The 22826-nt window shown below is 39.1% G+C and overlaps 1 protein-coding gene across 2 annotated transcripts in view; it reads left to right on the forward strand.

Moving 5' to 3' along the window:
* Window positions 1-22826, forward strand: part of ctnna1 (catenin (cadherin-associated protein), alpha 1) — a 77957-nt gene that overhangs the window by 39407 nt on the left and 15724 nt on the right. For both annotated transcript variants that reach the window (XM_061048726.1, XM_061048727.1), the window contains exons 8-15: window positions 2700-2780; window positions 2979-3131; window positions 7971-8063; window positions 9588-9744; window positions 10446-10646; window positions 12670-12821; window positions 16221-16331; window positions 17847-18028. In XM_061048726.1, the coding sequence (XP_060904709.1) occupies window positions 2700-2780; window positions 2979-3131; window positions 7971-8063; window positions 9588-9744; window positions 10446-10646; window positions 12670-12821; window positions 16221-16331; window positions 17847-18028 (1130 nt within the window). The remainder of the gene's footprint in view (window positions 1-2699; window positions 2781-2978; window positions 3132-7970; window positions 8064-9587; window positions 9745-10445; window positions 10647-12669; window positions 12822-16220; window positions 16332-17846; window positions 18029-22826) is intronic.

Genomic DNA, 22826 nt, shown 5'->3' on the forward strand with positions numbered 1-22826 from the left:
GACTCTTTTGTAGTATGTGAGAGTGAAAAACTGGGGATAAAAACACTTAAATCTCATGGGGAATGATGTGTATAATTGTATCTTAATTCTGCTGAAGAAAAAAATTAACTTAAGTTAAATGTCCAAAGATTGGACTTATTAAAATATTAAACTTTATCATTGATCTATGGGACTGTTGGACTTGTGGAGCATACTTTACTTTCATTGAATTATTCCATAATCCTGTAGACTAGTAGTTTTGTCGAAACGGGATGTTCCTAAATCTGTCCGAAAGGAGATGGATAGAGACTCACTTGAGTATCATAAAAGATGCCGCAGAGAAACTGCCTCCATAATAAGCACCTGAAGAAGTGCTTTAGAAGCCTCTGGTGTGGAAATGAAATATAGGCTAGGCATGAATGAAATAGGATTGAGAGAGTAGGGGCAGTGCAGACTAAAGCCCTACCACAGCACTGCATCCGGCACAAAATCACAGAGGATTAGTGCCTTTGGAGCTCCCGGGCCCCTAACTATGAACACAACCCCCCATTGGGCAAAGGGCAGGGGGGGATGGGGCAGGTCAATGCCAGCACCAACCATGGTGTTGTGTTGCAGTTGATTTATGCATTATAAGGCGGTTGAACAGCCCAGAGTTAAAATGGTTCTTTGCCTTTTCCCTTTTGCCCCTTTTCTGGTCATTTAGTTTTGCTGGGATTTAGTTTTGCTGGGATTGTATTATTATCCAGTATTATACCCTTCTATCTTGTCGGTCTCCAATTCCTCTTTTTCATCACTCCATCCTTCTTATATTTTTTACAGAAATATTTTGACTTGAGCAGTTTGCTAAAATAACTTTGTTGTTATTATGTATTAACCAAAAAATGTCATCATCCTTTTCTGGAACAACAATGATCTGAAGCTAACGCTTTCACACAAGCCAAGGCAATCCTTGCTTTGTAAAGGATAGTTTTTGTATAGCTTCTACCACTGGAAGATATTTTAGATGTTAAACTCAACATTGTTTTTGATACAGATCCATACAAATAGACTACTGTAAAAACTAGGCAAATAAATAAAATAAATAAATAATATTTTTCTCCTATTCTTTTTTAAAGATTTAAAATCTGACAGTACATGTCAGGTTCTTTTATTTTAACAAGTTTGTCAGCTCTTGAACCTGAATCAAGAGACTAAAGCCTGCATCATAGGTTGACTTCATTGGTTAACTTTAATGTATTTTAAAGTGTCCTGAACACAATCCATGGAGAGATGTGCTGGCAGGAAGGCTCAAACAGGATTTGGATTTCTCTTGATCCCTGTATGAATAATATTTCAGATTTCAATCTTTATGCCATTTGCAACAGCAGAACTTAGAGAGTGTGGTGCACAGGAATTGTAGCACTGACATAGATGCAAATCAGCTGGTTTTTTTTATTTACAAAAAGCAGCTGTTCCTTTTACTGATGCATGCTTTCAGCTTTTGTTTATTATTAATTGAAACTGTTGGCCATCGTTTGTTTGTTTGCTCCATGATTCACCAGTATTCTCAGTATTAAGAGTTAGGAATTAATTCCAGCGTTTTTACACGGGGCAATGGGGTGCTTTTGACAGCTGGTCTACCCCGATGCCTTACGATAAGTAAAAGGATCAGAGATGGGTCAGGGTATTTGCAGAACCCCAGCTGTACTAATTATACTATTACTTTCACTGGTTCTTACATACAAATGGATAGATGAACAATCAGTCGTATTTCATGTCATTTACATGACTCATCCCTCATGGGATTATTCAAACACATTCATAACAACAAACAGAAGATTCTGATAATCATACCCAACATCATAATATATTGAGTCCATGCAGAGAGATGCTTTTGCACAGGCGAAAGCCGTGGTTGTAGACATCGTGCTTCCGTCATTTTGTTTGTCCTCTTACTGTGATCACGATATCTCAGAAGTGCATGGAGGGTGGGGCGCTGGTGGCACAGTGGTTAGTGCGCACGCCCCATGTATGGAAGCTGTAGTCTTCCAAGCGGGCGGCCCAGGTTCAAATCCGACCTGTGGCTCCCCTCCTCCATGTCATTCCCCACTCTCTCTCCCTGATTTCCAACTCTATCCACTGTCCTGTCTCTCAAATAAAGGCCCAAAAAGTGCATGGAGGGCATAGCTTCAAATTATTCTTCAGCTTCAGATTTTGACTTTGATGCAGATATGACCTGCTCCGATTTTTGTTGTCAATGGTCACTGTGACCTAAACTGCATCCCATTTCATCAAACCAATATCTACCTTATGTCTGGAGGAACTTCTCATATATCTGATTTATTTTTATTTCCAAAACCGTCTCAATACAATGTCATCCAGAATAATAAATTGCTTGATGAGAAAAACAAGAGTCATTATGCAGATGATTATCTTAACCTCTCTTGTTTAATTATGCCGTTTATTTGCTGGTTGGGTAATGCATTCTTTCAAATGTTTTCAGTGAAAACATATTTCCCCTGTACCCTATCCTGGCCACAGTTACTCTGTCGTTCTGTGGAAAACAATTCAACAGTTGTTACATTTTCAAATCAAACTCCTATTCCTTGTCAAATATATTTAATATAATGTAAAATATTACAAACTGCACATTCTGTCATTTCAGACTCTGTTGGAAAAGTAGTTGTAATGCTAACATACTTACTGACCATTTCCCCCCCTTTTCCATATCCATGTTTCAGGCTGGGAGGAAGGACAGGAGTGATGCTCTGAACACAGCTATCGACAGGATGACAAAGAAGACCAGAGACCTCCGCAGACAGGTTTGTTTTTCTTCCTTTGTATTTTTCTTCCACGTAACTAAAATACAATTTTTTTTAGAATTGAGTGAGCTACCCTATGGGAGGCTGGTGTCTGTCTTGAAAGTGTACTTTTTAGCCAGATCAACAAGCTGTACAGTGAATATTCACAGGGCAATTTAACTGTGCCGTTTTCTTTTCTTGAAATATCTTACTTCACAGCTGCGTAAAGCTGTAATGGACCATGTCTCTGACTCTTTCCTGGAGACCAATGTTCCCCTCCTGGTCCTCATTGAGGCTGCCAAGAATGGCAACGAGAAAGAAGTCAAGGAATATGCCCAGGTGTTCCGTGAACACGCCAACAAGCTGATCGAGGTAATGTAGAATTTGAATTCTCTCACAGTTGAAACGTGATATGACCCAAATACAGAACATTTTGATTTTTATGTTCCATCCAATTGGTTCTGGACAGCTTGGCTTATAGTAATCATGCGGCTTCATCCAGCTTCTCTGTTCTCTCTATGGCTCTGTTGTCAGATATTCCCTTGTGATAAAACTTTAGGATTACAGTGCCTCAGAAAACAGCAATCTGGGATCTTTTGTCCCAAATGAAAACAAAGCAGTAAACATTGAAATTATTTTCTGTGGTTTCTGTCCCTGTCGTTTCCTCTGTGTTGTCTATGTCTACTTCTCTCTCACACAAACACAGACATACACCCTTTGTAACAGCATTTTTTCAATTGAAGGCGATGCTGATTCTAATCTGAAGCTGTAATGCTGCAGAGAGCAGAAAAACAACACTGCTTTATGTGGTTTTAGCAAGAGATAACATTTTTAAGCAGAACCAAAGGAGTGGAAGAACCACATCTCAGAGTAAGAGCTTCCTCTGGGAAGATATTGTCCTTGCCACAACAGATTGATGTACTACTTCTTATTGACCAACAACACATTCTCACAAAGATAAATATCTTAAAGGGGTTCTTTTTGCATCCAGTTTCTTTTTCTATTGTGGCTGGTCTCTTAACAGATATTTTATGTCTCTCCTGTGTTGTACAACAAGGATACAGATGCAATGGGAAATATAAAGTGATGGCATTTGCATCAAGAAAAATAATCAGCTGTCCTCATTGGTGGTCTTTCCTTCAGTTACTTGTATGTCTGTGTCAGAGCATCAAATACTGACATTTGAAAATGACCCGTGGGCTGATGACCACGAATGAGGCTTGATCGGTTGGTCCATCAAAGCAGGGCGGCACAAGCTTTCATGAGGGAAACTGCTGAAGCGTCCGAGAGAAAAGGGGACTACACTTGGGAGTAGACCCTTAAGTAGCTCCTAAAGGCCTGAGTGTCAGATGCTGAGTGTCAGATGTGAGGTTAGCACATGACCTTTGTGGACTACTCTAATGCTTGGGTCAGCTCATAGTACTTATATGCAACCACGAAGAAACAAAGCTTTGGAGGAAATTACTTATGGATTTTTGGTTCTTCATAGAAAATTCTGTTAAGTATTTTTAAATGCAGCTGGGTGTAATTAAGGTCATTTTCATAATGGACTTAATGACATAAGCATGTAAATAGATACCATATGATTCGGTGTATAAGACACACTTTTATTCATCTTTAAAGTGGGCTATGTCGTAAACATCAGTGGGACCAGTATAAGGTATAAAATGCTGAGATGTGTGCTGTCATGACGTAAGTGAAGCTGTCACCATTACCCACTGCATGTGATCTGACAGGACCACAAATTTGCCCCCCCCCCCCCCCCCTTCATTGTGTCTTTCTTTCCGCCGCCCAGGTATCGCGTCATTCTGTGGGAAACATCGTTGTATTACCTGCCCAGTCTCCATGTCTGTAGAGTGGAATTTGACTTCAGGCTTTGTCAAACGCTTAGTAAAAAGATTAAGGACATTCTATTTATTGTTCAATGTATTTACATTTTTGTTTCACACTAGCTGCTTAGTTTCCAAAAGAACACAGTCACACATCAGTTTTTGTAAAACTCTCTTATAAAGCAAGTTAACAACAATTGTGCACCAGCAAGAGGTGAGTCACAGTAGGACTCCTTATTTTCACCTCCGACTGAAAATGCTTGACATTTTCCTGTAAATCCATCTGGCAAACTTAATATTGAATGATACTGTAAGTAAGCCTGGAAAAGGGCCTCTTTCAGACACTATAAATGAAATCGATGCAATTTCCATGTGCACAGTGTGAAATGTTTGGTGTCCTATCACTTTTAGAATAAATATGTTTTTAATGCAGTATGCCCCCAATTAAGGGATAGGAACAGGAAAATGCCACCAATCTCTGACTCTGTTTATATGACATCATGAGTAGTGCATGTGCAGGCTCCCTCAAGGCAAATGGTGCATTAGTTCACACACATTTGTTTGAAAGCAACATTACGACTGACCCACATTTGGGCCCTTTAAGCAGCTTGTCTACTACACTATGATGTTTGGCCAAACATGGTTATTAAAATGCCAGTATTGATATCATTAAATAAAGCAAAATGTAACTTTTTATGTTTCCATATACCTTGCCTGTCATAACCTGCTTATAGACGCAGTGCACGCGATAAAACTGCTTGTTAATATATGATGATAAAATTACACCTCCAAAAGACTTGATCCATTTTCTTGACCTGATGCTTTAGAATGACTCGCCTTGTATCAGGATTCAACCCCTTTCATACCCAGAGCTACACTAAAGGACATACAGGGTCAGATTTTAACCATGTGATACAAAAGACACATTGAATACTCAGCTTTCCAAATTAATGGTCTTTTCCCAACTCTCCTCCTGCCTTATGATCTTGTATCTGTGCCTGTTTGGCTTTACTTTCTTGGCCCTTCTGTCTGTATTTCTTGATTTTTATAATATGGTTTACAATGGCTGAAATGTATAAGTTTGGATTATAATTATTGCAAAATGTGAATTATTGGATTTCTGGTATTGCTTGATGTTTGAGACATAAAACCCCATACTGGTAAGTCTCATCAGTAAGTCACAGCAAGCTGTTTTTGTCACCTCATCTATTTAAATCCAAATAATATCGATCACATTAAGCTGTGACTCTCACACCCATGTTAGTTATTTAGTTAGTTAAAGAGACGGTGCGATAAAAATGGCACTCAGTGATAAAGCCATAGGGATAAAGTTTATTGTATTGTCCTTCATATGCTTAGGCAGCATAATTGCATTACAGGTCCTCATGTATTTCATGTGATTGGACATGTTCATTGTCATTGAAGGAAATGTTTATCATTGGATCGGAGGAGGATTGTATGGCTTTGCAGCCTGATGAACCTGTAACTGTGTTTCTATGTAAAGAAGATGCATTTTTGAATATGTTTGCACAGACTTGGTAAACTCTGCCTCCCCTGACACTTAAAGAGTATGCTACAGCATGGCAAGTAGAATACTGTTAGTTGACTTCAGGATAGAATTTCCTTCTTTTGCTTCCTTCACAGTCCCTTCATGCTGAAAAGGCTGTTTTCCCAGAGGTATCACGGTGAGAGCAAGAGAAAGCTTATGTGAAAGATCATGAAAGTAAAAACACAGGTCTTAAGTGCCGGTTTTTCTTTTCGCACCCGCTCTTTCACCCCTCCACTCAGTATACTGAATGTTCTCCCTGTGGTCCCTGCATGTGTTTGCATAGTGATGCAGAATGTGTTTATATCAATGTTTCAGTGATTCAACAGCGCAGTGGAAGAAGTGCTTTTCATCAGCAAAATTGCTCTGAAATTTTGAGATGGGGGTGGGTTTTTTCATGTAGAATGGACTTAAGAAGAGAGGATCTTTCAAACTCAGTGATTAAGTCCACCAGCCCGAGCTTCATTGGAAAATTATTTGTTCACAGATTTGCCTCACTTGTCTTTGCTTTTATAATAGCATTGGATCAACTTACTTAAATCTTGAAATCCCAAAACCTGTGACAGTTCAACATAAGCAATCAGATGGTAGAGGTAGACGGCTAACTACCTCCCTAACCTTTCCTCTCTTTTTATTTTCAGACCAAGAAATGTATAAATATATATGTTGAAATCCAACCTTTTCAGTATATTCACACATTTGTTTTTCAGACTAACTCTCTGCTTGTGCTTCTCCTATCCTATTTATATATTTCTAAAAGCAATCATGTTTAGGTTTATGACATAACTGTTAATTCAGTTTTACACAATTGTGGATATTAAAGTAAAACTAGAGCTTTGTTTACTGCATAGTGTGATAGTAGCACATGGCAGCTCATTTCGCTGTGTGGCCCAGATCTCTGCAATTAAATAAGTGAGTAAAATATAACAGATTGATTGGCTACAAGAATAAGACACAGGTTGTAAAAAAATCCCTTTCAGTCTTGTTTCTGTAATAATAGAGTCAATAGTGGGTTTTTGCCTTGTAATTGATTATGTTTTAGCACATTTTCTGTCAATGGGATAATCCCACTTTGGCACAGTTCCTCACATCCCAGGCATTCTGTTTCAGCATTGTTGCCAGTACATCCCAACCAACAAATGGTAATATTCACAGTCTCTGACCCAATTTTTTCCTGAATATGAGGAGATGCATAATGTTACCCTGAAAGATGCAAGAATATTTAGAGATAATCATAGCAGGGGATGATTTGTTGGTCAATACAAGAAAATATACTCACAAACCATAAATGTTGGCAGCTTGGAGCAGGACCTGCTGAGCTCAGCACTCCAGTTCTCACTCGTTTTCGAAAGTGTCAGGAATATTTTGCCTCTCTGATTCCAGGAACGTAATGGCAATCTGGCAGCTTCGTGATATGTTCACTGAGAATAACCACGTCCTTGATTCATCAGCTACAACTTCTACTAGCATTTGTTGAACTTTAACTATTGTTATGGAACAAATGCTAAACTTTTATTTTATCTATTCTCTCAGCAGCTTAGCTTTTGTTTTCCCTCCCACTTGTCCTTTTTCCCCCTCTGTGCCATCATATTGTATCATTTTAGCAGCTTTATAAATTAATCCTCAGCAGTGGGTTTGTATTCCACTGGGATTACTTGTATTGCAGCGCTGCTCCATTTCTGATAGAGAAGAATTCCTAACCCGGGCTACCATAATGAACTTATCTGAGATTAATTATATATTCCTGTGTTGCTCTTTCTGTGTTTCCCTGAAGATAAGACTGTTTGAAAGTCCCTCTCTGTGGCTAAAAAGAAGATATGTGTGTTTTCTATTTAGGTGGCCAATCTGGCATGTTCCATCTCCAACAATGAAGAGGGAGTGAAGCTGGTCCGCATGGCAGCATCTCAACTGGAAAGTCTTTGCCCCCAGGTATGTGACTGTTTTGCCCCCTTCTTTTATCCAGCTCTCTGATTCTGCTTTTTGACAGGGTGCCATGTTGCCTTTTAATACAAGCAATATTAAAATGTTGGATTTGTTATATATTTTCCCCATCCTGATAATGATGCAAAGACTGTTCAGACCTACTAACATGCAGTTCTTTAGAGGTAGATTAAGACATTTTTTTTTGTGTATATATACTAACATTAGTTCGATTTTTAAATTAATGTCGATGTCAGATTTAACAGAAAGAAAATAATACATCTGGCTTGCTTGTCAATCTTACTTGAATTAGAGTGGTGAGAACACACTTTAGTCGAAGCTTTTCATTTTCATGATTCTTTTTCTTAGCCTAAAACATGATAGGATGACCTGAACTCTACAAAATGTGCGAATTTTGTTTCAGTGGTCTAGGCATTCTAACAAAAATTCTTACACAGCAACTGAAACAGGAAAAATAATCACATACATGCCAAAAGAAATGGCTTTGTAGTAATTACCAGGGGGTGAAACTAACTACACAAAAGGTTAGTCGTGAGTGCTGGACATGGTTTGTACACCTGCAAACACATTTATTGTAGTTGTTTGTTGGAGAGTAAAACCATATCAGTTAATTCAACCTAGAATTGCAATCCAGGTCTCTATGTTGGCAAAGAAAAAATGCAGTCATGTTCAACTGTGGCATTTCAAGCAGTTTTGAAATCATAAAAGGAATAAAATTATTCCCTGTAAAATCAAGTGAGTATCTCTCCATAGGCCATTTATATTCATATGTATGTAAATATACGCACGAAACTCTGCAGGATACTGGTTGGGGTGCACTTCATTAAACTGTAACCAAATACATTAAATTAAAAGAAGGAACATAAAAACAAACAATCACACCTCCAATGAAAAGGCTGCAACTGATTTCTAAATTTCACCTGCAGCCACAATGTTTCACGTCCCTGTGAGCAAATTGATTCACTCACTTTCTGTGCACATCAGGCATCACATCTCTCTCCAGTGCTGAACTCTCCTCCAGATCCTGCATTTCTTATATCAAAACTGTAAAATGTTTGAGGTCACTCTTGGGTTTTAGTTTGGCACATACATGATGCATAAGGTAAAACAGTTAGATTGTGTGTGAGAAAAAACAAAGTCATTAGTACTTCAGATCTTTGGCTTTGTTAACCATGTGTTGACCTTTTGCCTCATCGTTTTATACCCCTTTGTACCACCCAATGTTTGCACCTCTGACCTCTACCAGTTTTTTTCACCATGCTCACTTTGCTCCTTTTGATCTCATCTTATGACTCTAATTTCTACACCAAAAACAAGCAGCTTTTAGTTTTATTTCATTCAAACCTTCAAAACATTTTGTGTCTACAATCACTCCCAGGGATGAATAGTGTGCTTCAGTTCCAGCATTGGGGTGAGAGAGTGGGGGGCTTTCATGCAATCAACCTATGCTAATGTTGTGGCTGAGGGCTATGCTGTAATGGAGCTTTAATGGTTGTAATTGGGTGATTACAGGTGATTAATGCAGCGTTAGCCCTTGCTGCCAAACCCAACAGTAAGGTGGCCCAGGACAATATGGATTTGTTCAAGGAGTCATGGGAGAAGCAAGTCCGCGTCCTCACTGATGCTGTGGATGACATAACGTCCATTGATGACTTCCTTTGTGTGTCTGGTGAGTAGTACTAACTTACATGTTATCAAAATAAATATGTTCTGTTGCATGATCAATGATGATTTGTGTTTTATTATGTGATAACAGACAGTCCTCTGTTTGGTAGATGATGGTCATGTATGTTTAAGACAGATTTGTACGTAACACTTCAGACCATTTTTAAGAGAAGGTGAAGGGACAAGTCTTTTCTGATGAGAGTTGTACTGTACATACCAAGGCATATTTCACTCTAAAGAGGAACGTACTGAAGCATCAACAGCACTTCATCTGACATTGATATCCTTTCACATGTTAACCACACAAATGTTTTGTCAGACATATTTTTAAAGACTTCTTGTTAAGCATTAAGCAGAGTGACTTCTCTCACCTCCAGCCAAGGACACGTTATAATTTACGAAGTGGACATTTGCATTTAACAGGCTCCCGTTAATAAGCAGTCTGAGAATTTGTCTTTAGTCTAACCCATCCTATATAAGAGCTTCCCAGTGGCCCTTTTACTGAGAATTTCATGACTAGAAGTCTTCTCATTATAACACATAAAAACATTTTCCAGTTTGAAATAAAGAAAGACTTGGAGGAGAAAAACAAGTATTCTGTTTTGAGTTAAAATTCAACACTAACCTCTGGTAACATGTTTGAAAAAAAAAATTGAAATAGTAAAAGTATACACTACTAACTGCATAATTGTTTTATGTCCCCAGAGAACCACATCCTGGAGGATGTGAATAAGTGTGTCATCGCTCTACAGGAGAAAGATGTTGATGGTTTGGATCGCACTGCTGGAGCTATTCGAGGACGTGCTGCCAGAGTTGTCCATGTGGTCACCTGTGAAATGGACAATTATGAACCTGGGGTCTACACAGAGAAGGTCCTGGAGGCCACCAAGCTTCTGACTAATACAGGTACAAAATAAACATAGTTATGTTTTAACCCAAATACTTCTTGTTTGTTTTGCAAACTGCATTAACATATGCAGAAATAATCTCACAGAATTCACATGACGACTTCAACTCCATAACAACTTAAAATACCAGGGTTACTTTTTTATTTTACTGCTGACTGCAAAACAAATTGCCCTCTCATAGGAAAAATAAAGACAACCTTAAACCTTACTTCACTGACTTTGACTTTCCCAAATGTAGGCTTTTTATGGTGTTAATTCTGCACAGGCACAACATGGGTTATTTACTGATAACAGGAGAAGTTGACCCTCATTAGGATAATGTGGTTTGTTAAATGTCCCCAAATTTCCCCTCAGGGATTAAAAAAGTACCGGTATTTCTGATTCTGATATTCCTCCCAGTTTTTAATTTTTATTTCATTTAAAAAAAGTTATTCCTTTTATTTATCAGTCACTATATGGTATGCTGAACACGCAAAGACCCCTGTTTGTTTTCTGGTAAAAGATTGATCGATTATTATCTTGCTTGCATAACCTGAACCAGTCTACTTTGTATGGACATGGCACTTTCTCCATTTTATGCTTGATCAAGGCCTTTCTGTCACAGGCAGAGCCACATTGGGATCTTCCTACTCAGTTATTCCTTTGAAGTCAGCTCTTCTAAAGCTTTTTGAATGCCTTTACTGCGTTTTCAAATTGAAGATTAATTGTTATGACATTTAAAAGGAAAGCATTTTTGGTACCCCCATAATTGCCTTAGTAAATGTTTTTTTTTATTACAGCCAATCCCATATTAGTTATAAATTCTGTATTGTGGGATGTAACCACCTCGACTCAACTTGCACTGCTTAAATGCAGTTGTCGGCTTGGCATGAATATCTCAACCCTGGTTTTGTTATAGAAGTTTTTTCTGTCCATATGCTCTACTGTATCATTATCAGGCAGTATATGTGAGACGTGTTAGCTTCCATCACTAGCAAGCTAACAAGATGGCAGAACAATTTGTTGGTTGTCAGATTTGGGAACAGCCTGGCCTTTCTGAAGGTGAGCCCATTAAAAGTCAGGATATGCAGTGTGTAATTATAGCTGGATTTCTGCTGTGGCTGAGAGATGAAGAGCTCTGGAGACAAACACTGGCATTAGAATGTGTTTTTTTTCCAAGCTAAAGGAGATAAGCTTCAGTTTAAGTTTCAAAAAGGTAACACTTTAAATGTTATACATGAAAATGATATGACAATAGTTGAAATGAGTGTCTATAACTAGACACGTTTTCCATAGGTATACAAAGAGACAAAATGTCAGGGACTAAATGTTATTAAAGTAATCTGGATTCCCTCAGTCAGCATGTCAAATATTTGAATATCTTAGTCAAAATAGTGTTGTCCATTTGAATCGGGTTTAATTTCAAAATAAAATTGACAGGTAATGTATGTTACTTAAATACTTTTAAGCCCTTTCAGTAATAGGTTTAGGGTAGTTATCACTGCATCTGTAACAACCTCAATACAACCAGATTTACTTTCTTTCCCCAACAACATTTTCATTTAGGAGCCTGAGAGTCAAAAATTGTCTATTAGCACACAACAAAATCTAAATTTTTCTGTTGCTTATGCTGCCTCCACATCTGCATCCTTACAGTCACGTCTCTCCAATGAAGCAAAAGCCGAATTTGAAGTACTGAGTGCAAATACTATCAATGCAGATGTGCTGAAAAGCCCTCTGGAGCTGTTATTATAACGTTAGCAGGGCAAAGTACATGTCTGTTGGGAGAGCTTTATGGCGTTCTGCTGGAAAACTCTGTTATGTCCATTACGGGATTTGTTCCCCTCAGCATTTTCCCTTATTTTCTATGCAAGAGAAGAAGGCAGTACAATGAGTAAGAAGAACAGCAGTGCAAATGTCCATCAGTAAAACTGCATTGTAAAGATGACACTTTTTATTTAATCATTCAGGGGCAGTAAGAAATAGTTTTTCAACAATATTATTTTTCTCTTCCTCTCTCCTCTTTATCTCAACTTCCTCAGTCATGCCACGGTTCACAGAGCAAGTGGAGTCTGCAGTAGAGGCCTTGAGTGCAAACCCCTCACAGCCTGTGGACGAGAATGAGTTCATTGACGCGTCCCGTCTGGTGTATGATGGCATTCGTGACATTCGCAAGGCTGTGCTCATGATCAGAGTAAGTCACACTGTTTTTTTTTCTGCTAGAGTGAAACATGGTCATGATTCTCATCCTGACATGAGAAAAAAACTTAAATGAGGACATTATATCTTCCTTTTTCTGTATTTAATCTGGATCTTATCCCCCATAGAGCATGCACTAAGTTGAAACTGTGTTGAGCAAATACATGCTGTTTCTTTCCAGGACATTTTCACTTATTTAGAAAGGTTTACCTATGACCACATTAAGAAGCTGTAATCCTTTGAAAACCACACTAGCCCTGTGTAAAGGTCAAAATTCATTTACCATTGAGAGGATATAGGGTCAAGGGTCAAGGTTTATTTGATGTTCTTGAATTTAAAACATTTCAACAGAAGACATATAATCCACGACATTGTAAGAGGCCTTGGTTATTGTAGTGTAATGTAATTGTATATATATAGCCATTGATGTGTGCACCAGATGCTGATTTTAATGGATCGTGAGAAACTGTATATGCGTGCAGTCCTAGAAGCCAATGATTAACTTGTCTCATGCAAGAGCAGACCTAATTGACCAGACTTGCAATCTAGTGTAACAGCAGCCTTGGTTGTCTGTGGGTTAATGGCCTTTGCTTGAGTAGAACTATAACTGAGACAGATTCTAGTTGGGTACCTAATTGACTGACTATGTGCCGACAACAATAGCCACTCCAGCTGTAAAGAGAAATGGATAGTTCTTAAGTCCTTATAGTATATAACTACATTAACAACTTAGGGCTGCGAAATGTTTTTTTTTTTTTATATATTAAGTGAGTGGATTTGTTTAAAACACTTCTCATGTGTAACAGCACCTAATTATATATTTGCAATGTAGAGCTACAGTGAGCTGGTTGGTTGTATTATGTCATCTTCCATTATTTTCAACACTTTAATGGTTGGAATTGGAATCATTAGTCATGACAGAACATTTTGTATTGACAGCGGTGCTCAAAAGCTCCGCCTGGGCTCCCATGAATAATGCTGCTCAGACATAGACAAAACCAAATGAGTGAGGGACATTCATGCTGTATTTGCATTATAATAAGCAATTGATTTAAGATGGAGGTTTTAATTAGCATTCTTTAGTTGGACTGCAAGCCAGAGAGCTACATTCAATTTCCATCTGCCCCAGCTCCACTCCTGTTATCCAGATTGATTAAGCTGTTAACACTGGGCCTGTGGGGCAGGCTGAACACTAGCAGGTGGGTGTATGTGTAGGTGTGCACGTGTGTTAAAAATAACAGAGGATTTATACAAAATCGTTCTCACCTATGATTAATCCGTCTGAATTAATCTGCCACCGTGAGTAGCAGATCAACTCGATATCAAAAGGGAAATTATGTAGTTCCCCATGGGTTTTACAGGTTTTCTTGATCAGGTGTGTGGGTTAACTATCACAGGTTTGGTGGTGAAATAACTCAGCTGTTTGGCAGGTTAGTCATGGAATATCAAAACAGCAGCCATAGAGTATCCTCCTAGATTCACTCGGAATTCCTGTTGTAATGAGATTAGACGAAATGTTAAACATTAATTTAGTAGAATTGTTAGCTTGGTTGAACTGCCCTACATTGGCACATTTTACATTGGCATGATTAGCTGACTATAAACAGATGTTAAAAAATAAAATAATACCCGTACATATCAGCTTAATACTATGGGACAACTGCTCTAGAGGACATATCCACACAGAACCACATACAAAAACACTCACCTGCACACTTTCTATAAACTGACATGCATGCACCACACTCTGAAATCAGAGCAGACAAGTGTGTGGTTGGGGCTTCTAAAGATGGACAGGTCTTTAACCCCTGTAAATGGTGCAACGGCAGTCTGTGTTGGACATCCCTCGGTGGTTTGACAGGCGGACAGAGCTCTCTACCACCTACAGCGACATCAGAGAATATGCCTCCCAGACATCAAACTGTCTCAAGCTCAGGGAGCTGCTGACAGCAAAATACAGGGGGCAGTTGTTGTTACCTTATGATTTGTGCATGGTTCCACAGCTCAAGGTGATTTTGCTGGCTCTTTCCTCAGAAAGCTCAGAGGGCTTTACTGTTGGGCTGCCCTGTCCGTATCTACAGCAGCAGACCGAGGGACAAGATAAGAATAAAGCCTTGTTTCTCATGTTGTTAAGATACTTTGATTTCAGCTCTCATCCTGTCTTCTGTCTCTTAACCATCTCGCTTCAGATACCATCTCCCCACATGTGACACATGGAGATGAAGCAGTGGGAACTGAATATTTCAGCTTTCAAACACAGCATTGGACGTTACAAAATTAAATATTGATTCACGTATTTTACCACAGCATGAAGTATTAAAATTTCATTTTCTGTTACAGTAACAGTGCTACCAAGAAAAATCAGTTTTTTAATTTAACTGCAGGCTACTGATGTCACTTGTCTACAGTTATGTCCCATCGGGTGCTCACTATGAGCTATCATTTCTGAGCGTCCCACATTTACAGGTTATCTGTTGCACAGGCCACAGCAGGTGATATTTCTGCCCCACTGAACAGCATTGTCTGTGATGAAAGAGATGCCTGTGAGTCACTACAGCTTTGTATCTGAAACCCCTATTCCCCTGAGAACAAGAGCATCTCTCCATCCCATAAAGCAGTGTAAGGTTATTCAGAGACCTTCAGCTATTTTTAGACATGGGGGCTCCAAATCCATTACAGAAGGGAGGTATTGAGACAGCTGGATAAGCACAAGTAGCGGCAGAGGCGTGATAATGCACCTTTATCTGTCCACATCATCTTCCCTGTGCCTATATCACCACCGAATACATTTCCCTGTCAGTCAGTATTGTATTTTGCCTTAATCATGACCAGATGAGATAGAAATTCTTTTGAATATAAATATTTATGGGAGAATACTCGTGTTGCTTGTTTTGCATTCAAAGCAAGGAAAGAGGTGAAGGATCAGGGATGAAGTAGAAACACTCAAGAAGAACACAACTCATGCCTCACACGCCTCTTTACCGACAGCAGCGACAGATGGGACTGAAGTGTTTAGCTCCCAATATGTTTCATACCAGCTACTACCTTCATTTTCCCTCTCAGAATGCACAGGCAGCACATTACACTTGATTTACAAATTCATCTAGAGTTTACAGTTTCTTGTACCAAGCTGTGGGGAAGAAGACATTTATCTGATGCTGCCCTCACCGGTAGTGCCAAGGCATTTCTCACTCATAGTAAGCAGGTTGCTTATTTAATAGTGCTCAGAAGGCTGTAGTATGCCAATATTTGGCATAAATATATATGTTCTCAACTTATATCTTACTTATTTTTCTTGTCTTCTACCCAGTCTCTTCTGCCACTGTTTTGATTCACGCCTCCTTGTTTACCCTTCCTTCACTCCTCTTTCTCTCTGTCTGTTGTCCTGCTGCAGACTCCAGAGGAGCTGGACGACTCTGACTTTGAGACTGAAGACTTTGATGTTCGCAGCAGGACCAGCGTGCAGACCGAGGATGACCAGCTTATTGCCGGCCAGAGTGCGAGGGTAAGTTGTCCATCACTTGTTGGTGTATTTACTTCTATACCTTACATTCTCCTGAATGCGTTTGAAGTCTTCAGTTGTCAGATGTGTTAAGTAATACCTTGTAAGAAGTTGAAGATGTTTGCAAAAGGTGAAAAACAAATTTCGATTCTTAAAATAAAAAGTGTGCTTGAAACAGATTTTATATCAAGATACAAGCTTGTGTTATAAACTTCAGTTGTTGAGTTCAAGTTTGCATCCATCAATTCACGAAAGGAAAAATCGTATTATTGCCTTATATTATGAACACTATTTTGATCTATATTATCTGATGCTCACCTAAATATCTTGTTCACAAGCCTTTAGTATTACAAATTTGGAATTGTTTCATTTGTGCAAATTAATTGAATTTCCTTTATATGTAAATTTTAGAGCTGCTGTCTTACTTTCGAACAGTCCATTTCTCTGGATGCTGTGAAATCCCTTTGCACAGTTGGCTTTGTGAAACCACCACTTTTACATCACACAAATCTATTATTATTATAATATTATTGAGTCTCATTTGTTGTGTTGTAAATAGTTGCTACACACAGTTTAAAGACATGCATGGAGACTCAAGAACTAAACACATCCATGATGTCTTCCTACCTTCTGGCTAATTCATGCTCTGACAGGATTTCAGGCTGAATGACACTAAGTAACCATGAGAAAGAAAACTCAATGAAATATTTAAGTTATGACATCTTCCAGTTGACAATATCATGTCTTGTTGATATGTTCAAGATAGGCGTATGTGATCTTTGATTTCTGTTCTGAGTGTCCCTTTTGACTTAAGTTGACTATATATAGTGTAACCACTCCAAAAGCCATTGTTGCTGTATTGTCAGTGTGAGCATCTGCTCCCTTACCAAACAGCTTCTGCCTCTTTTAACATCCCATCGTTTTGTTTATTTAGAGGCTTAGTGCATTAATGATTTAAAGAATACACAGTTATAAGTTAATCTCTCAATTCCCTGTTGGCAGAGGGATCCATCAGTACAATACCATGCGGTTACTTATGTTCATTAAAGATTATCAGACTGTTTTGTCAGGTAGGTGCTTTTCCTCTTTGCACCGCCATGAACAGCTTTTTTCAAGCTTATGTGACCCTAGAGGGAGAGAGAGTCCTATTGACCACCAGTAATGGAATGAATGCTCTTGCAATGATATTAGATTTCCTGCTCTTAAGTGTCTGCCTACTTCAGCCTCTCAAGCTCATTCATTGAATGTCTGATTGCCTGGTTCAAAGCAATTGTCCTACACAAAGGAAGGATAGGGATGATGTGAAACACCTGTAAAAAATGAGTATATATTGATGTCTCTATGTGGGGACAGGCATAGAGTTCAATAAATGTACTGTATATATATTCTTCTGTAAGATGTCATATACTACTTTATGGCTGTGAAACCCTGTATTGAACCAAGATTTTGCTGCTTCCTCTGACAGTATGTTGAGTTCTTGTGTCTAACCTTCTATGCTTCCCATAATTCCCCCTCTAGGCTATCATGGCTCAGTTGCCCCAGGAGCAGAAGGCAAAGATCGCTGAACAGGTGGCTAGCTTCCAGGAAGAGAAAAGCAAGCTGGATGCTGAAGTATCCAAGTGGGACGACAGTGGCAATGACATCATTGTGTTGGCTAAGCAGATGTGCATGATCATGATGGAGATGACAGACTTCACCAGGTGAGGTTGACCAACAGCTTGGTTCAGAACCAGTGCAGTTTTTCTTGACTAGCAAATGATTTCCCAGTATTGAATGAACACACTATTTAATCCTTGAATCCTTTGTGCCTTCATTGGAGGGATAGGACAGTGGATAGAATTGGAAATCAGGGAGAAAGAGAGTAGGGAATGACATGCAGGAAAGGAGCTACAGGTTGCATTCGAACCTGGGCCGCCCGCTTGGAGGACTACAGCCCGCATACATGGGGCGCACGCTCTCCACTGTGCCACCAGCGCCCCCTTACATTGATATTGTTATGGTGCAATAATAGCAAAATGCCTCCAGGATACAAAACATGTTAAGCCGAATGCAATCGCCCATTAATCCTACATTTGTTTCCCAACATTGGTTCATATCTGCACAATATGATGCACCTAGTTTAACACTGCTGTTCATGCATCAGTGCTCTCTATTTTCCTAAAGCTGCAGCAGTGTAGGTAGGATTTTCTTCATGAATTTCCCCACCCTCCCTCAGTCCTAATAAGTAAAAGCCAAATCTCCCTCCTTCTGATGGATTGATGAAGAATGGTATGCTGTGTAGATCTAGACAGTTTCACTCAGCATCACTGTTACAGGTTGGCTTTATTTACACTTGTCAGTGGGTTGTTGAGACACCTATGATGGCAGGGAGTGGCTAGATTTAAAGTTCTAAGCTATTATGATTGACTATTATGAAACATCTATGCGGTAACCATTCCTAAAAATGTGCCTCTACTAAAACCAGACACTGGGTCTTAAAGTATTCCTTGATACAAAGCAGGGTGTTTGCTGAAAACTTAAAAAGTACTGATTTCTGGAGATGCCCTGCTGTTTGGCAAAGTCTAAGTACTTGAGAGAGATGGGAAATGTTTTTAAAGTTGATCAACATCACATAGACTTATTAAACATCAGTGATCTAATTTTTAATCTGAGTGGAATGAAACAACAAAATAAAAACAGATGACTAGAACTTATTTTTAACTCCACCATTAATACTCTGTCCCAGATAACATCATTATATACATTTTTGATATTTAAATACTTTTTAACCAAAGTAATGGTCATACAAACTTGAAACACAACAGGATACAATAGACTTTATAACTGTCGGATGTCATTATTCATTTACAAAACACTGACTGTAATACCCTGGTGTTCAATGTACCATAACTGAAATCTTGAACCCACATTTAGCAAGGGAAAGTTCTGTGACCCCCTCAATGTTCCCCAGGCACCTGTATAATGAGAAAAACAGTTTGAACATGTCCACTAGTTTTACTTGCTCAAATAACACAACACTTAAGCTGGGCGTGCACTGTCAGGCCGATTTCGACCCGGTTTCTCAGTCGTTTGACTAATTTTGAATTTGGGCTGAATTTCAATTCAATTAAAATGTTAAGGTACTTTCTAAAGAAAAAAAGTTATAGTATTGAATTTAGTTTTTTTAATGGTGATTCCAGAAGTTATTGTTAAGTCAGATCCTCTGAAAACCCCTGCCATTTTTAAGTGTACTTAAGTGTGCATGACATTGGTATTTGTTGTCGGTGTGGTAATATTGACACCTGCTGATTTGTGTTGAACAGCATTATCTCTATGCAATCGTCTAGCTCATCCAATGGGAGTACGTTTGTGTTGGTGTGTGTGGATGATGTGAGGAAACATTTTGTCTGCCTGACTGTTTTTGTGTGACTGTGCCTTTTTTGAATTTTCAAGTGAATTAGTCAGAGGACATTTTGTGCCTTACTCTGAGTCACTTCGGTAATGACGATGAAATGCTGCCTCTCTATCGTCTGAATGGGTCAAAGATCCTGTCTACTTGGCCAGAAGTACAATACTGGAAAGCTGCAGCAGAGTTTAAAATATGAACACAGACGTTGATCTGACCGAGGTTATAGAAACCTCTGCAATTTTCGATTTTCTTTTATTCATGCAAAGGACCAAAGAAAGAAAAACAAACATTTGCTTCCTCCATTACATGTACTGCACATGCTGTAACATATTTAAATGAAATGCAAATGATGCTGCCTCCACCCAGAGTGCCATCCATGTTTCTTTATTAGATGCTGCAGGTGTGTATATATATTTTAAGAGGTTATTGATTGCAGTGACATCATTATATCAACATGAAGGCATCTCTCAGTTTAGAGGAGACCCCAGCATTTTAATGAGTCGCTTCAAAAAGAAAAACGGCCCCTTAGGAGCTTTTTTTGACACTGAGTTTACAGGGGAAAAAAATCTCTATTTACAGCATCTGTGGCTGATTGTCTTTGGTTCAGTATTACTGTTAGCCATCCTTTGTATTCATCTTGCAATTTACAGAATTAGTTTGTGATTACCGGTACTTTAATTAAAATTTTCAAAGCATTTCTAGGGACAGAAAAAAAGAAAGTGAACCAAAACTAAATATGGCTAATTTGTGAATGAGAAACATTTTTTTTACTGTGTTGTCATTATTAAACTTACCAAACACTGAAATCTAGATGTGGATCGTTTGCCAGATTTTGGCCTCCTATTCTCAGTCAGTCAGATCGATTCCTGCAAAACTCCAGTGGTGCAAAAGGCAAAAAGGAGTATGTATCATAAATTCATTTTTCATGTCCCTGCTTTTGTGTACCATGCCAACCACATCCCTGATGACTCATTTTTTTTCAAAGTGAGAATAAGCCTCTATAGATGGATCTAAAATGGCTAAGGTTTATTTTTTTTGGAATTTAATGACTAAAGTTATGTACCATGGCTTACCTGTGCCACTGTCACCTAGCAATCATGTGGTAACAGAACATATGTTTTCCATGTTTAATCTGAATTAATATCAATAAAAAAGCCAGACTTTCAAAGAGAAAAGAAGAAAAACACTTTAAAAAATATTGTTGAGTAGTTCTATTCAGGGTTTCCAAGGCAAACAGCAAGTTTAGCTACTTTTGTAATGTCAATATAGCAATTGGTGATGAGGAATAATCTGTGTTATTATCAATAGAGAAAACAAAAGAACAAGTGTGAAAGAGTTGTTTGCCTGTCTTGCTAGTAATAGTGCAGATACTCTGAAAGTTTGTCAGCTTAGTTTTTTGACTTCTTGCAATGAGACCTTGGATTGCACCATGTGTTTGCCAATGTGTGTGTCTGACCGAGCACTCGCAGATGTTTGTCAGGCTGAATATATGTCTTCACATTATGCCTTGACTCTGGCATGCAGCAGTAGCACAGGGAAGGTCAGTAGCTGGCTAATTCAGCCAGCACCCAAATTATTGCCCCCTCAACCTTGAGCTGGCACAAAGCCCTGTCAAGGTTAATGCTATAGTAGGTAATTGTTTTGGACCTCTCTCCTGACATATCTGCAGAGAGTGAGATTCTTGTTGACTCCTGCATTGCTTATGGCTGTATGACAGCTCTCATGAATAAGGCATGTGTGGCTTGGAAACATGCAACATATTTGGGAGCCACCTATCTTGGAGTGTTGTGTGCTGTGGAGTGCTCAGACTGATGTGGTTTAAACCCATTTGGAGGCATGCAGCTGTCACCAAACCTGAAGTCTCTTGTCCCTTCTCCAGGTATAAATCCATTACGGAAATCCTACAAGGGTCCTCATGTTAGGAGCTCTTTTGTCCTACTCTGTAGCCTCTTTGTGCTTTCCTTTTTCTTACTAGTCGACCAAGGCTGAGCTGAACATGGTAAGGGAATTTAGCAGCTGGCCTTTATTTCTCAGGGCTACAGTGAAGGATATTTTTAAAGGAAATCCGTGGTTAGGGACAAATCAATTGTTTCTTTGTTATGCACTTACATGGTACACCCTTTTGTTGGGACATACGACAACATTATCACTATTAACGCTTTATTTTAAACACTTAAGATAGGAGTTTTCCCCTAGAACCCATCACAATGCCTCGAGCGCCGTCTCCAGGGGGTTGACTCGTCCCCAGAGAGCTGCCAGTCTGTGCTCTGACGCATGGCTCCCTCCACGAGGACCCTGACTTGCTTTACAGCAGAGCAGCAGAGGGAGCAAACGAGAGGGGAAGGGTTGGAGATGGGAGCAGAGGGAAGAGGAAGCAAGAGAACAAAACATAAAATTCCATCTGTTCTGGGTTGGATGGCTCATTTTTTAGCCTGGAGAGAGCAGCTTTGAATCCAATTTGTGCCTCTTGCCAACTGTGTCCTAGAGTCCCTTGTGGGGGCAGAAAAAACAGCAAATGGCTGACAAGCTTACAGTGGGTCGGGTCAGGGCCGGTCTGACCCGTGTTGGGATGGGCTTTCTGTGGCTCCTGAAAGGTCAAGTATGGATTATTAGCTTTAGGGCAATGACCAAAGACTTCCATTTGGATGTTTCTACTTTAAATTATTTCCTTTTTTCATGTCGCTGTCCTCCTTTGTTCTATACCTGGATGAAAACAACTATACTAACAGGGTTTTTCCTGGCTCAGAATGGGCCTTTGGGGGGTGACTATACACGCTGTATTAAACGTTCGACCCGCGTATAACAGTATAGTCTACGAGTCTGTATTACCTTATTTGACAGAAATCTGTGCATTTCCTGTTATTTCTGACCAAGTAATATTATCATTATGCTTAAGTTACTGAAACCCCAATTAAATCTGGTAAAGATTTTTTATTTTTATTGCAACAGTGAAACAGGGGAGGAGAGGGATTTTGAGGAAGAGGGGTGTAATGAGATTGGGAGAGGGAAGGTCACATCCTGCCAGTGGATTTCACCCTCCTTCCTATGATGGATGCTCTTTTGCTTTAAATTGTGTTTTCGTTTTACATACACATTTGTTTAAGTACATT

This window comes from Labrus mixtus, chromosome 10 (assembly GCF_963584025.1).
Source record: "Labrus mixtus chromosome 10, fLabMix1.1, whole genome shotgun sequence".
NCBI classification, from domain to species: Eukaryota; Metazoa; Chordata; class Actinopteri; order Labriformes; family Labridae; genus Labrus; species Labrus mixtus.